Here is a 15,266-nt window from a genome sequence, read left to right as displayed (position 1 = left end):
ATATTTTGACCGAATCCGCGAGAACCAGAGGGATAGTTTTCCTAGTACAGTGATACCTCAATTCAACAACCCCTGCATTTGCGAACCTTTCAGTACACGAACCATGACTCCGTGTACGAACACTTCATTTTTTTCATTTTGTGTGCCTCTGGAAGCCTCAGGGCGCTGACATTTTGATGACATCGCTTCATGTGCAGTACAGTCCACACGGGGTGTGGCCTTTTTGGAGAGGCGGAGCACCCTATGTCACTTCAGCAGTGCTTCAGCGTGTTCCTTTTCCCGCCAACTACCAAGCTTTGTCTACTGTGTGTTGCTGACTCAATATGGGTCCACAAAAGTCAACAAACCGGCCTGGAAAGTAGGAGGGATTTGCTGTGGGATTAAATTTAGAGAGGAGAGGGAACTCGCACACACTCACCCCCCCGCGCCCTCCTCTCTGCCTGCCGTCCCTTTTCTGCCTCGTGACGTCACATCGTCTACTGTTTACGGACAGCAAAGTAAAAATTATTTTACTTTTTAGCTTGTTTTTTAGTATTGCACATAGATGTTAATGTTTTTGAGAGCACCAAAGGGTCTTTTGTGTGTGTGCGTGCATGTGGATATATGTTTATATATATACATACATATATTTGGACACACCTCATTCAATGCGTTTTCTTTATTTTCATGACTATTTACATTGTAGATTGTCACTGAAGGCATCACAACTATGAATGAACACATGTGGAGTTATGTCCTTAACAAAAAAAGGTGAAATAACTGAAAACATCTTTTATATTCTAGTTTCTTCAAAATTGCCACCCTTTGCTCTGATTACTTTTTCGCACACTCTTGGCATTCTCTTGAGCTTCAAGAGGTAGTCACCTGAAATGGTTTTCACTTCACAGGTGTGCTTGAAGCTCATCGAGAGAATGCCAAGAGTGTGAAATACAGTAATCAGAGCTACGGTATATATATATATATATATATATATATATATATATATATATATATATATATATATATATATATATATATATATATATATATATATATATATATATATACATACAGTAACGTGTTTTCTTTATTTTCATGACTATTTACATTGTAGATTGTCACTGAAGGCATCACAACTATGAATGAACACATGTGGAGTTATGTCCTTAACAAAAAAAGGTGAAATAACTGAAAACATCTTTTATATTCTAGTTTCTTCAAAATTGCCACCCTTTGCTCTGATTACTTTTTCGCACACTCTTGGCATTCTCTTGAGCTTCAAGAGGTAGTCACCTGAAATGGTTTTCACTTCACAGGTGTGCTTGAAGCTCATCGAGAGAATGCCAAGAGTGTGAAAAACAGTAATCAGAGCTATATATATATATATATATATATATATATATATATATATATATATATATATATATATATATATATATATATATATACAGTAACGTGTTTTCTTTATTTTCATGACTATATACATTGTAGATTGTCACTGAAGGCATCAAAACTATATGTGTATATAAATGTATGTATTTTATGTAAGTATATATGTACTGCATGTATGTGTATTAGGGCTGGACGATATGGCCTTTTATTAATATCTCGATATTTTTAAGCCATGTCACGATACACGATATATACTGTATCTCAATATTTTGCGTTAGCCTTGAATTAACACTTGATGCATATAATCACAGCAGTATGATGATTATATGTGTCTACATTAAAACATTCTTGTTCATACTGCATTCATATATGCTCATTTTAAACTTCCATGCAGAGAGGGAAACCACAATTAAGTCAATTTAGCAAAAGTGTATTTATTAAACAGTTATTAAGCAGTGGCACAAACATTCATGTCATTTCAAATCAGAAAGTGCAAGATTGTCAGAGACATTTTAAAACAAGCTATGAGTGCACTCTTGTGCATGATGTCACTAAGATGACATATCAAAACAACACTAAATTAAAGTGCACTTTTTGTACAGAACGCAACTACAATAGTTTAAAACAAATAAAGTGCACTTTTGTGCATGATGTCACAGAATATATTACAATAATTGTCAAATAAAAATGAGCTGCATAATAGGAAATCAAATAGTGTATGTCCTTTGCTATGTGGAAGGTTCCTGCGGACGTTATCTTTTTCTGTTGTTGACTATTTTGTTCATACGGTGTTGATCTGGAAATGGTTGCTTCGGCATTTTGTTGGTGTGGCACCGAATGGAGATGTTGACATGCGGAGTTTCAAGTACGCTTCATTCTCTATCGGGTGACTTTTCAAATGATGCTACAAATTAGCAGTAGATTAGATTAGATAGATTTACTGATCCCCGTGGGGAAATTCATTTTCACTGCCGTACATTTAAACAATAGACAGTAGGTGCTACTTTTTGTAACAACGCTTTTGCCGCATACTTGTTCGACATCTTTCCGCTTGAAGCCAAACCAGCGCCAGACGATGGACCCCGTGCTGTTTTTCTAAGGAATTAATTCTTCCTTCATTTGTTACCAGATTCCCACCTTCTTTCTCTCGTATTACCACTCGCACCACTCCGCTAGCATCACAGCTAATGTTACCCATGCTGCTACCTCTCTGCTCAGCGAGGGCGTATGACGCGACAGTATGTGACGTATGTTAGAAGGTGCGCTTGTTTTAAGTCTCTGTGAGAAGGAGACACAAGAAAGGGTGAAAAAAGCCTGTAGTGCATACTTGCCAACCTTGAGACCTCCGATTTCGGGAGGTGGGGGGTGGGGGCGTGGTCGGTGGTGGGGCAGGGCGTGGTTAAGAGGGGAGGAGTATATTGACAACTAGAATTTACCAAGTCAAGCATTTCATATATTTATATACTGTATATATATATATATATATATATATATATATATATATATATATATATATATATATATATATATATATCCTGAAAATATGCAAACAAAACTGTGTTTAGATAATTGGTACTTCAAACTTGCATAAATAAATATTAAGGAATGTAACATAACTTGGCTTCTGAGAGCTTCAAAATGTAATGAATAAAATGCTAAAGTCTTTGATAGACAAGCAATTATTTTAATAATTAAATATGGTCATTTTAAATGAATTATTAGGATAATTTAAAATTAATTATTTTAAATATGTTTATTTTAATGTATAATTCTAATGCCTGGATGTAATAAGGAGTCAGAAAAATTACAATTAATTTTGATGTTTTTAGCAAAATATAGTAAAAATGTATTTAGTTTTTTTTTGTATTATTAATAAATATATTTATTTGTAGGTAAGATAAACATAATACAATTTATCTCTAGTCTGGATGATTTATTTCTTGTCACCCAGTTGTCCTCCCTCCTCACTCAGGTCCGCAAGGAGCTGGAGGGGGCGTGGCCTCCAGCTCCGGCTGAAAATCGGGAGATTTTCGGGAGAATATTTGTCCCGGGAGGTTTTCGGGAGAGGCACTGAATTTCAGGAGTCTCCTGGAAAATTCGGGAGGGTTGGCAAGTATGCTGTAGTGTAATGCCCGCAGCTAAAAGCAACTGTGTGAGAACGTATACTCGAATATCACGATATAGTCATTTTCTATATCGCACAGAGACAAACCCGCGATATATCGAGTATATTTGATGTATCGCCCAGCCCTAATGTGTATGTATGTATACTGTATTTATGTATGTATATATGTATGTCTGTATGTACAGTATATGTATGTTTATTTGTATGCATGTATGTAGATATGTGTGTATATATGTATGTATGTATATATGTATGTATAAATATGTATGTGTTTTTATATAAATGTGTGTATATATACACACATACATACATACATATTTGTATGTATGTATGTATCTACAGCAGGGGTGCTCACACTTTTTCTGCAGGCGAGCTACTTTTCAATTGATCAAATCGTGGGGATCTACCTCATTCATATATATAATTTATATTTACTTATTTATGAAATATGTTTTTGTTAACAAGTTAAAGGTGTTTAATGATAATGCAAGCATGTTTAACACATATAGTTAATATTGTTAATACATTAAAGGTGTTTAATGATAATACAAGTATGTTTAATACATATAGTTAATATTGTTAACAAGTTACAGGTGTTTAAAGATAATGCAAGCGTGTTTAACACATATAGTTAATATTGTTAACAAGTTAAAGGTGGTTAAAAATAATACAAGCATGTTTAACACAAATAGTTAATATTGTTAACAACTTAAAGGTGGTTAAAGATAAAACGAGCATGTTTAACACATATAGTTAATATTGTTAACAACTTAAAGGTGGTTAAAGATAATACAAGCATGTTTACCACATATAGTTAATATTGTTAACAAGTTAAAGGTGGTTAAAGATAATACAAACATGTTTAACACATAGATTCCTTTCTTTCATGAAGACAAGAATATAAGTTGGTGTATTACCTGATTCTGATGACTTGCATTGATTGGAATCAGACAGTAGTGCTGATAACGTCCGCATTTTCGAATGGAGGAGAAAAAAGTCCTCCTTTCTGTCCAATACCACATGAAAGTGGTTGGTTTTTGGCATCTTATTTGTCCAGCTTCCGTACTCCTTTGTATACACTTTACAAGAAATACATTGTCGGCAAACTCCGTAGCTTGCTAGCTTGTGCACGCCAGCTTTCTGAGACTCTTATTTTGGTAGCGCAGGCAGGATGAAGCAGAGCTTTTATTGTGCAACTGCAGTCGGTCTTTGGAGTTTTGACGACAGGTACGGCGCCAGAGTTTGTTGAAATAAAGTGTTTCTCGCCTTCCAGTCGGTAATTTTAATGAGCTGGCAGCAGCCAGCGTCATCTCAGAAGACCCTCGGGTGCCGTGAATGTCAATCAAGTGACGAAAGTGACGTCATAGTGAAGATTTATGATCGCTCATTTTTAGGACTATTTTTTTAATGCCTGGCTGGCGATCCACTGACACACCCTCCGAGATCGACCGGTAGATCGCGATCGACGTAATGAGCACCCCTGATCTACAGCATATGTATGTATATATGTATGCATGTATGTATATATGTGTATATATAAGTGTATATATGTGTGCGTATGTATATATATATGTGTATATGTATGTATGTATGTATATGTGTCACTATATATATATACAATATGATTGTATGTATGTATGTATATATGTTTGTATGTATACATTTATGTATGTATGTGTATATATACATATACACATATACATACATATTTATACTGTACATACATACATACATATGCATGTATGTATGTATGTACACACACATAGTATATTTAAAGTGTGCATTCTTTTACTAAAATAAGGAGCTTTATCAAGGGCAGAACCAATTATTCATGTTTACATTGTTTCATATGTGGAACTATCCTTCACTATACCAACTCTTTGATTTATAGACCTTATTTAAGAACCAATTAAGTTCCTAAATTGAGATTCCACTGTGTTAATAATTGGAGCCTGTACTTTATAATAGTCTGCCACAGTCAGTAAACAGCTGTCAGATTTCTAACTCGGGGGAGTGCTGACAAGACTCTCATGAGGTGTAAACGTCCTCATTGGCTGTGATACTTAAAAGGTGTGGGAGTGGATTAGAGCTGGGATCTAAATGGTGTGCATGGATCATCAGGGTCATTTCAACTTGAGGCTCCAGGCGTGAATATATAAAAACGGGAGTCTCATCAAGGCAGTGCTGTAGATAGGGAAGTTCCGCTGACCTGAAGCTTTCAGCACTCAACCATGACCTCCTCTCTGCAATGATGGTCTCTCATCGGTTCATTGTTTTTAAGGCGCCCACTCTTCTCTAATATAGGTGAAGACAGCACATTAACTGTCCTCATTGACGTTAATATCTGGCACAGCTCATTGGAATGGTGTCATTTAAGTTGACTGAGGACAAGGGCGTGTTCTTATTAAGTTCTACCCCATGGGTGCTGTACACATCCCTTAGAAGCCCACCTAATATTCATAGCTAGAAGGGAATATTCCAGTTTAGCTGCAGTCAACTTTGAGAAAAAGCTTAAAATAGCTGGTTTTCTTGTCCTTGTCCACTGTATCATCCCTCTTCCTCATAATCCCTTCCATTGTCCCCTCCCTCCAGCTTTTATTTTGCATTTTTTCTCTCCCTATTTGTTGCCTTCTTCCTCGCTAATTGTGTTTTTCTTTCTTGTTGTCACTCAGTTCATCCCAAGTTCTCCGTCATTGTTAATTCCACTCTAATTACTTAACACATTTCACAATGCAATCCTTTTGTAAGGACATCTGTCGAGGACAAACATGGGCAAGGACAAGATGCACAGTTATTTGCTGCCTTGCTAAAAGCTGTGGCAACCTTGAGTCCTTTAAATCTGCCACATAAGGCTGACACTGATGAGTGTTTGAATACTGTTCAAACTTTTCTAATCCCCAAGTATATCATGGTCATAACAAACACACTTGCTTTCCATTAGGCAGGTGCGACGTCCGACAAGAAGTTGTGCGAGGCGCTGAGTGTCAAGCTGGACAGGATGAAAGATGAATGTGATAAGATGGCTGCACAGCTGAGCGCTAAAGAGGATGCGCACGCACTCCTCCACAAAAAGTACCAACTACTCAAACTCAAACTGGATGAAGTAAGTGCCGACTCCTTTTTGACTTAGAGGAATGTAAAAATTAAATACCGTCTTTTCCGGGCTATAAGCCGCTACTTTTTTCCTACGCTTTGAACACTGCGACCTTTAAATTAGTGCAGCTAATTTATGGATTTTTCATATACGCCGACAGAGACACTGAAAATGTGTGTTATTGTTTGTTATGGTGTCTTCTTTTGGACGAGTTCCCTCACTGCATGTGCCATGCCTGAAAAAATATACTTTGTGTTTCTGCTGTACACCATAAGTAAAACAGTCCATAGCGTTTCTGCTCGAAAGGGTTCTTCATCACGCCAAGCAACATTTGTAAGTTTTACAATGTAACTAGAACAACTCTTATTTACTAAACCGTCCAATGTGTGATGTCTGTAGGAGTGTTTTCATGCATATTTGCATGTGCTATTGTAATGTAATCAAGCTAACATGGTTAAAATTAGCTAATATGCTAACACTTTTTTGAGTGTCTGTCTTAGTATTATTAACTTACAATTGCATTATTTTTGTATTGTTTCAGTTTCGTGAATTCACCAAAACGTCACTGTAGAGTTGAGGCTGTGTAGCTATTTTTCAAAGGTTGCTGCTTATTGTACAATGTACTTTTATTTTTCCAATCTTTCAGTCACTCTTTATTTAAAGGGGAACATTATCACAATTTCAGAAGGGTTCAAACCATTAAAAATCAGTTCCCAGTGGCTTATTTTATTTTTCGAAGTTTTTTTCAAAATTTTACCCATCACGCAATATCCCTAAAAAAAGCTTCAAAGTGCCTGATTTTAACCATCGTTATATACACCCGTCCATTTTCCTGTGACGTCACATAGTGATGCCAATACAAACAAACATGGCGGATAGAACAGCAAGGTATAGCGACATTAGCTCGGATTCAGACTCGGATTTCAGCGGCTTAAGCGATTCAACAGATTACGCATGTATTGAGACGGATGGTTGTAGTGTGGAGGCAGGTAGCGAAAACGAAATTGAAGAAGAAACTGAAGCTATTGAGCCATATCGGTTTGAACCGTATGCAAGTGAAACCGACGAAAACGACACGACAGCCAGCGACACGGGAGAAAGCGAGGACGAATTCGGCGATCGCCTTCTAACCAACGATTGGTATGTGTTTGTTTGGCATTAAAGGAAACTAACAACTATGAACTAGGTTTACAGCATATGAAATACATTTGGCAACAACATGCACTTTGAGTGTGCAGACAGCCCAGTTTTCATCAATTAATATATTCTGTAGACATACCCTCATCCGCTCTCTTTTCCTGAAAGCTGATTTGTCCAGTTTTGGAATTGATGTCAGCAGGCCAGGGAAGCTAGGGTCAATATTCTTCTATGCCATCTCTGTCGTAGCATAGCTTTCGTCGGTAAAGTGTGCGGAACAAACGTCCAATTTCTTGCCACTTTCGCATCTTTGGGCCACTGGTGCAACTTGAATCCGTCCCTGTTCGTGTTCTTACACCCTCCGACAACACACCGACGAGGCATGACGTCTCCAAGGTGACGTCATCGCTCCGAGAGCGAATAATAGAAAGGCGTTTAATTCGCCAAAATTCACCCATTTAGAGTTCGGAAATCGTTTAAAAAAAATATATGGTCTTTTTTCTGCAACATCAAGGTATATATTGACGCTTACATAGGTCTGGTGATAATGTTCCCCTTTAAAAGGACTGGCAATCGAGCTTCTATTTCTGGTGTTGTTGTAGACTGTACTCGCATTTAGAAACTCTTTTACCTTTGTGGCACCATGTCTGCGACGAAAAGCGAGCTGCAGAGAGCCTGGCGTCACACTTGCTTCGCGCTGCCTTTCTCTTGTCTTAAAAGGGTCATCTTAAATTTTGAAAACCGCTGTCTGCCAGTATATCTTGGACACATTAAAGTACCGGTAGGTCCTGTACGTATTTCTTGTGCCATCACAACAACCGGTTTTGGCAATGCTTATCTGGTGATCAAAGTATGTCTTTTTTTGGTGGCCAAATTTTATATATATATATATATATATATATATATATATATATATATATATATATATATACATATATATATATATATATATATATATATATATATATATATATATATATATATATATATGTATATGTATGTGTGTGTATGTATATATATATATATGTATGTATGTATGTATGTATGTATGTACAAACCCCGTTTCCATATGAGTTGGGAAATTGTGTTAGATGTAAATATAAATGGAATACAATGATTTGCAAATCATTTTCAACCCATATTCAGTTGAATATGCTACAAAGACAACATATTTGATGTTCAAACTGATAAAAAAAAATTTTTTTTGCAAATATTCATCAACTTTAGAATTTGATGCCAGCAACACGTGACAAAGAAGTTGGGAAAGGTGGCAATAAATACTGATAAAGTTGAGGAATGCTCATCAAACACTTATTTGGAACATCCCACAGGTGTGCAGGCTAATTGGGAACAGGTGGGTGCCATGATTGGGTATTAAAACAGCTTCCCAAAAAATGCTCAGTCTTTCACAAGAAAGGATGGGGCGAGGTACACCCCTTTGTCCACAACTGCGTGAGCAAATAGTCAAACAGTTTAAGAACAACGTTTCTCAAAGTGTAATTGCAAGAAATTTAGGGATTTCAACATCTACGGTCCATAATATCATCAAAAGGTTCAGAGAATCTGGAGAAATCACTCTACGTAAGCGGCATGGTCGGAAACCAACATTGAATGACCGTGACCTTCGATCCCTCAGACGGCACTGTATCAAAAACTGACATCAATCTCTAAAGGATATCACCACATGGGCTCAGGAACACTTCAGAAAACCACTGTCACTAAATACAGTTTGTCGCTACATCTGTAAGTGCAAGTTAAAGCTCTACTATGCAAAGCGAAAGCCATTTATCAACAACATCCAGAAAGGGTGGAGTGTGTCTACTTCTGGACGCTACAGTACATTATATTACTTAAATTTTTATTTCACGTTAAAAAAAACCTCATTTTTAAGGTGTGGCGGCTAATATGTTGCCGGGGCGCATCGCCACAATCAAATCATCATCGGCGGTCACTCGAACGAGTGTGATGATCCTCCTGGTAGGGGTGTATCCCTTTATGGAGGATGCCTGTGCGTGACGTAGTTTAACGTGGGGAGACTGGTGCCCAGACAGTCACCACACGATCCTTAACAGAATTGGGTCAGGGTCCAGTGGCATGGAGTCCAAGACGACTGGGGACCCTTTTCTGCTGCAGCCTTCTTCCGCCATCGCAGCCGTTGTGGTAGTTCTTAAATCTACCGTCTTACGCCTGCTCCGCCGTTGAGGTCTTCACCGTATCCCTGGCTAGGGGGCAGTCAGCTACTAGGCCTTTGCCAAGGGCCACCTGGGGTAACAGTAGTAAAGGGGTTAACCTCCTAGTGCCCCAAACCCCATAGAGGAGCCTCCACTGCCGGATGCACTTTAACGTCATGCCCAGGACACAAAATGGGAATATCACCTCAATACCACAATCAAATACATTAAGGGGAAACCCGTGCTGTGGCACATTGCAGAAACTTTGTTAGATTTACTCAAAGAAAACTTCAGAAAGTTATTCATTTATTGAAATTTTAGATTTATACAAGATGATGCTGACCCTGGGGACTTTTTGGCTTTGTTTGAACTTTACATAACTCTACATTAGGGAGCTCCTTTTACTTTTAAGTTGTCTTTTACGTTTCTAAGACATGCTGAACTTGGGAGATCCCTAACTTCTTTCTTAGAGCTGGCTTTTGTCTTGGATCAAAAACAAAAATGATTTAAGATATCTATGCTTTAAGGCATTTAAAAAGAGTGAGGTGTTGGATCTTGTATTATCGTATTTTCTTTGCTATAAGGTGCTATAGGGTATTTAAGCAGCACCCACCACATTTTAAAAGAAAAATATTTTTTTACATATAATAGCCGCACCGGACTATAAGCCATGGATATATACCAGTACAAAATATTTTGTAAATGTTTATTTACATATCTTAATTTTTTTCAAACGGTGTCTGTAACACGGCAGTAAAACGGCTGATCAAACAAAACAGAAGTCTTTGTCATGGACCCACTGGCTGCGGAAGCTAGCTCTCCAACCAGCTAAACAGACTCAATAACTCCACGGGGACGTTTTGGTGAATTTATTGATGAATTTGTGAAACTGAAACTATACAGAAAGAATGCCTTTGTAAGTTAATAACACTAACACAGACACTCGTAAACATGTTAGCATATTAGCTAATGCTAACGACGCTAGCGTCATTACAACACGATAGCATGAAAACAATCCTACAGACACATGGGAGGTTTTAGTAAGTATGAATTGTTTTAGTTATATTGTAAAAAAAATTCCAGACATGGCTTGGTGTGATAAATGAAGAATCCATACGAGTAAAATTGCTATGGACGGCTAGAAGAAAAAACAGTACCTGTTCTTCTGTTTGGAATCTCAGTCTAAACAGAGCTGTACTGCAGCACCTGCAGTGAGTGATCTTGTCCAAAAGATGGCGCCATAAGACAAACAATACCACACCTTTTCAATGGCTTTGCTTGTTTTTCTTCTTAAAACTATTTGCATTATCAGGCTGTCAGCGAAGCAAAACACATAATTTGGCTGGGAACATCTCTGCGCTGCTGACCCGTCTCCGCTCGGGATGGTGTCCTGCTGGCCCCACTATGGACTGGACTCTTACTATTATGTTGGATCCACTATGGACTGGACTCTCACAATATTATGTCAGACCCACTCGACATCCATTGCTTTCGGTCTCCCCTAGAGGGGGGGGGTTACCCACATATGCGGTCCTCTCCAAGGTTTCTCATAGTCATTCACATCGACGTCCCACTGGGGTGAGTTTTTCCTTGCCCTTATGTGGGCTTTGTACCGAGGATGTCGTTGTGGCTTGTGCAGCCCTTTGAGACACTTGTGATTTTGGGCTATATAAATAAACATTGATTGATAATTTGCCCGCAGGGTTCAAAGCGTAGGAAACAAGTAGCAGGTTACAACCTGGAATTTACGGTACTAAACATTGGTGTCATAAGTGTATAAATTGTATCTGAAAGGCTTATACCGATATGTCAAAATGCCAAATATCGGTGCCGATAATTAGTTGATCTCTAATTTGCCTTATTACTTTTGTCATTTTGTCAGTGTCAGATTGTTTTGATGACCAGTGGGGTTTCCTGTCTCTAATGGAAAAGTTACAAAGTAATAATTGCGTCCATGTGTTTGTACATTCAATGGTTTAGCTTAGTTTTTGACTGCTTGTTTGAAACTGAATGCCCCGCATGAGAAAAGAAAAAAAAAAAGAATGACGAGAACAGTTGTTGCAAATCCACTTTGTTTAATGAGTTCCACTGCACCCGTCAAATAAGTTTGAAAGTTATTTGTTCAATTAGCATAACCGCGATAAATGCAAACCGTGCTTTGTAGCGCTGCAACAGATGGGCGAGCACATGTTTAATAACACACCGGGACATTCCACTCCTTCCTGGCAACACAGCTGTGGCTTGTAAGCAAGGTCATGTCATCATCACGCGTCACCTTTTAAAGGTCACGTTTGTGCCAAATCTGCACTATTTCAAGCAGCCGTTGAATCTGCGGTGTTTTACAACAGCAGATGGAGTCTTTACTTTCCTCCCTGACAGGCCCCATAAGTAGGAGGCTCTCTTTAGGGCATCCATGTATTGACTCTAAATGGGGCGAATGGATGGGAAAAAAAGGCTGTTATTCATGTAATGTGGGCAGTTTATCATGCAGAGACAGAATAATGAGCCATAGTCCCCGGGCAACACTGATCGGTTAGTTCCTGAGTCTCTGGCATATTGATTGACTGTGTCCTGGAAGAGACCCTGAAACTATTGACAGAGCAGACCAGAGGAGGGTAGTTAACTAGGTCTGTTTGTGTGGGAGGAAAGCAAATGACACCGATGCCTCAGGTTGTCTCTGTATTTCTCTGTAGTCTATTATTTTGCTTCTTTGCCAGGGTAAAAAAAAAAAAAACTTTTTAAGGTATCTAAAAATTCCGCCAGTCCCTTTTATATGTTGCTTGACCTTCAGTAAGATTTAGCCAAAACAAAATTCCCCATTGGAATCAGTTCTGTTTGTAATACTTATTTCCAGTGTCAAATGTTGCCTCTATTAAACCTTTATTGCAGTAACTATAAAGCAGTGATGTGTGGTGACCTTCACACCAGGTGAGGCATTGATGCCTTTGGAGTTTTTTTTTATTATTATTTATTTAAATTTATATGCTCTTATCCAGGGGTTCTTAACCTTTTTAACCTCGGGGCCCAACTTAACTTTTAATAAGTAATCTTACTATTGATTTATATCGTATTCAATAATTATATCCAACCTACTTGCATACAGTTTAACAGAATAAACTTTGTCAAATAATGTGATACTATGTATAAATCAAAAAGAATATTATCAAGAAAAAAATACTAATCAATTACACTGCAAAAAGGCACTCATTAAGACTGATTAAAATACATTTACATACAATCACGCAGTGCTAAAATAAATGCATTCTAACTAAATAATCAAGAAATAATAATAATGTATACGTATCTTAAATAAACTGTCAATACAACTAAAGTGCAACTGAAAATAAGTCATAATTTTTGCGCTCAAGAAACTTCGCTATGACTTTAGTTTGTTTGAGATTGTCATTACTGCAACAAGTGGTCGAAAAGTGTATTACGACAGCTGAGAAACAGATATTTTTTTGGCCCGGCGATCGGTTAAGAAACACCGATCACTGTTATAACAGGTTGCTCATTTAGATGTTAAAAAGGAACTGCACTTTTTGGGGGAATTTTGCCTACCGTTCACAATCGTTATGAAAGACATGACGGCGGATGTATTTTTATTTTTTTGCATTGTAGCTCGTAAATAAACGGGATGTCCTCTACTGCAGTGGTCCCCAACCACAGGGCCGCGGCCTGTTACCGGTCCGTGGATCGATTGGTACCGGGCCGCACAAGAAATTAAAAAAATATATATATATTTTTTTTAATTTTAATTTTAATTTTTTTTAATTAGAAATCAACATAAAAAACACAAGATACACTTACAATTAGTGCACCAACCCAAAAAAAAATCTCCCTCCCCCATTTACACTCATTCACACTCATTCGCACAAAAGGGTTGTTTCTTTCTGTTATTAATATTTCTGGTTCCTACATTATATATCAATATAGATCAATACAGTCTGCAGGGATACAGTCCGTAAGCACACATGATTGTATTTCTTTATGACAAAAAAAAAAAATTAAAAAAAATACCATACTAACCGCCCCTCCCCCTCGGTACGTGGGACAAATTTTCAAGCGTTGACCGGTCCGCAGCTACAAAAAGGTTGGGGACCACTGCTCTACTGCATCCGTAAAATCCAATAAATAACCGTCCAAAAAGCGGCAACAATACTCTATTTACATTTTGTGACTTGAGTATTAACCAAGTATTGGTGATATTGTTATTATAAGCGCTAATGCAGACAAACTATTTATAGAGGCGCCGTGATCACAAGTTTGTGTGCCTGTTTTGACATGATCGACTGGTGTTTTTGCTCCTTAGAAGTGTATTCTAGATCATAACTCATGCATCTCACCAAGATAGTAGAAGGATGAGGACGTATTCCGACAAGTTGGTACACTTTGACAGCCAGTTTATTATTATTCTTTCGGAGGATTATGAGTCACTCTTCATCTAAATGGGAATATAGGAACATCTTAGCAGTCGGCATCCTAATGACAGCAGACCTTTTACAGTGATTGATTTTTTTTATTATGTTTGTTGGCTCTCAAAAAGTCTGCAGTGAGTAATAATCAGTGTTGTTGAAGAAAAAAGCGTAAGTTGTGATGCTTTTTTAAAATTAATGCGCGTTTATGCTTAAAATGATCAAAATACGTAAATATTAAATGTTATTATAAATGTTACTACATTACATCATGTATATAAGCCCTAAATGGAGGTGTTTGGATGTTTTTGTAAGGGTTTTATAGACGGAATACAACGACTCCTATAGGCTCCCTTGTTTTAATCACATGTATTCAATAGTTACCATGCATTAAAAAAAGAAAAACATATGTGCAACTAGGGCTGGGCGATATGGCCTTTTTTTAATATCGCGATATTTTAAGGCCATATCGCGATACACGATATATATCTCGATATTTTGCCTTAGCCTTGAATGAACACTTGATGCATATAATCACAGCAGTATGATGATTCTATGTGTCTACATTAAAACATTCATGTTCATACTGCATTAATATATGCAACTTTAAAACTTTCATGCAAAAAGGAAATCACAACTAAAAAAATCACTATTTTTTTCATACGATGTTGACCTGGAAATGTTTGCCTCGGCATTTTGATGGTGTGGGCGTGTGGCACCGAACGGAGATGTTGACATGCGGGGTAAGCACTCTTCATTCTCTAGCAGGTGACTTTTCAAATGATGCTACATATTAGCGGTAATGCTACTTTTTTATAGCAACGCTTTTGCCCCACACTTGACCAATTACTTTTGTCTGTTCGACATATTCCCACTTGAAGCCAAACCACCGCCAGACGATGGACCCCCTGCTGTTTTTTGGGGGAATTAATTATTCCTTCATTTGTTACCAG

The 15,266-nt window shown here is 37.6% G+C and overlaps 1 protein-coding gene across 2 annotated transcripts in view; it reads left to right on the top strand.

The window, feature by feature from the left end:
- The window catches only part of LOC133623713 (centrosomal protein of 128 kDa-like), a 123,896-nt gene that overhangs the window by 53,615 nt on the left and 55,015 nt on the right, over positions 1-15,266 (top strand). For both annotated transcript variants that reach the window (XM_061987044.1, XM_061987043.1), the window contains exon 15: positions 6,438-6,599. In XM_061987044.1, the coding sequence (XP_061843028.1) occupies positions 6,438-6,599 (162 nt within the window). The remainder of the gene's footprint in view (positions 1-6,437; positions 6,600-15,266) is intronic.

Source organism: Nerophis lumbriciformis, linkage group LG26 (assembly GCF_033978685.3).
Source record: "Nerophis lumbriciformis linkage group LG26, RoL_Nlum_v2.1, whole genome shotgun sequence".
Taxonomy (NCBI): Eukaryota; Metazoa; Chordata; class Actinopteri; order Syngnathiformes; family Syngnathidae; genus Nerophis; species Nerophis lumbriciformis.
Note: the sequence above shows the minus strand (reverse complement) of the source record. Positions and strands in the feature narration are given on the sequence as shown.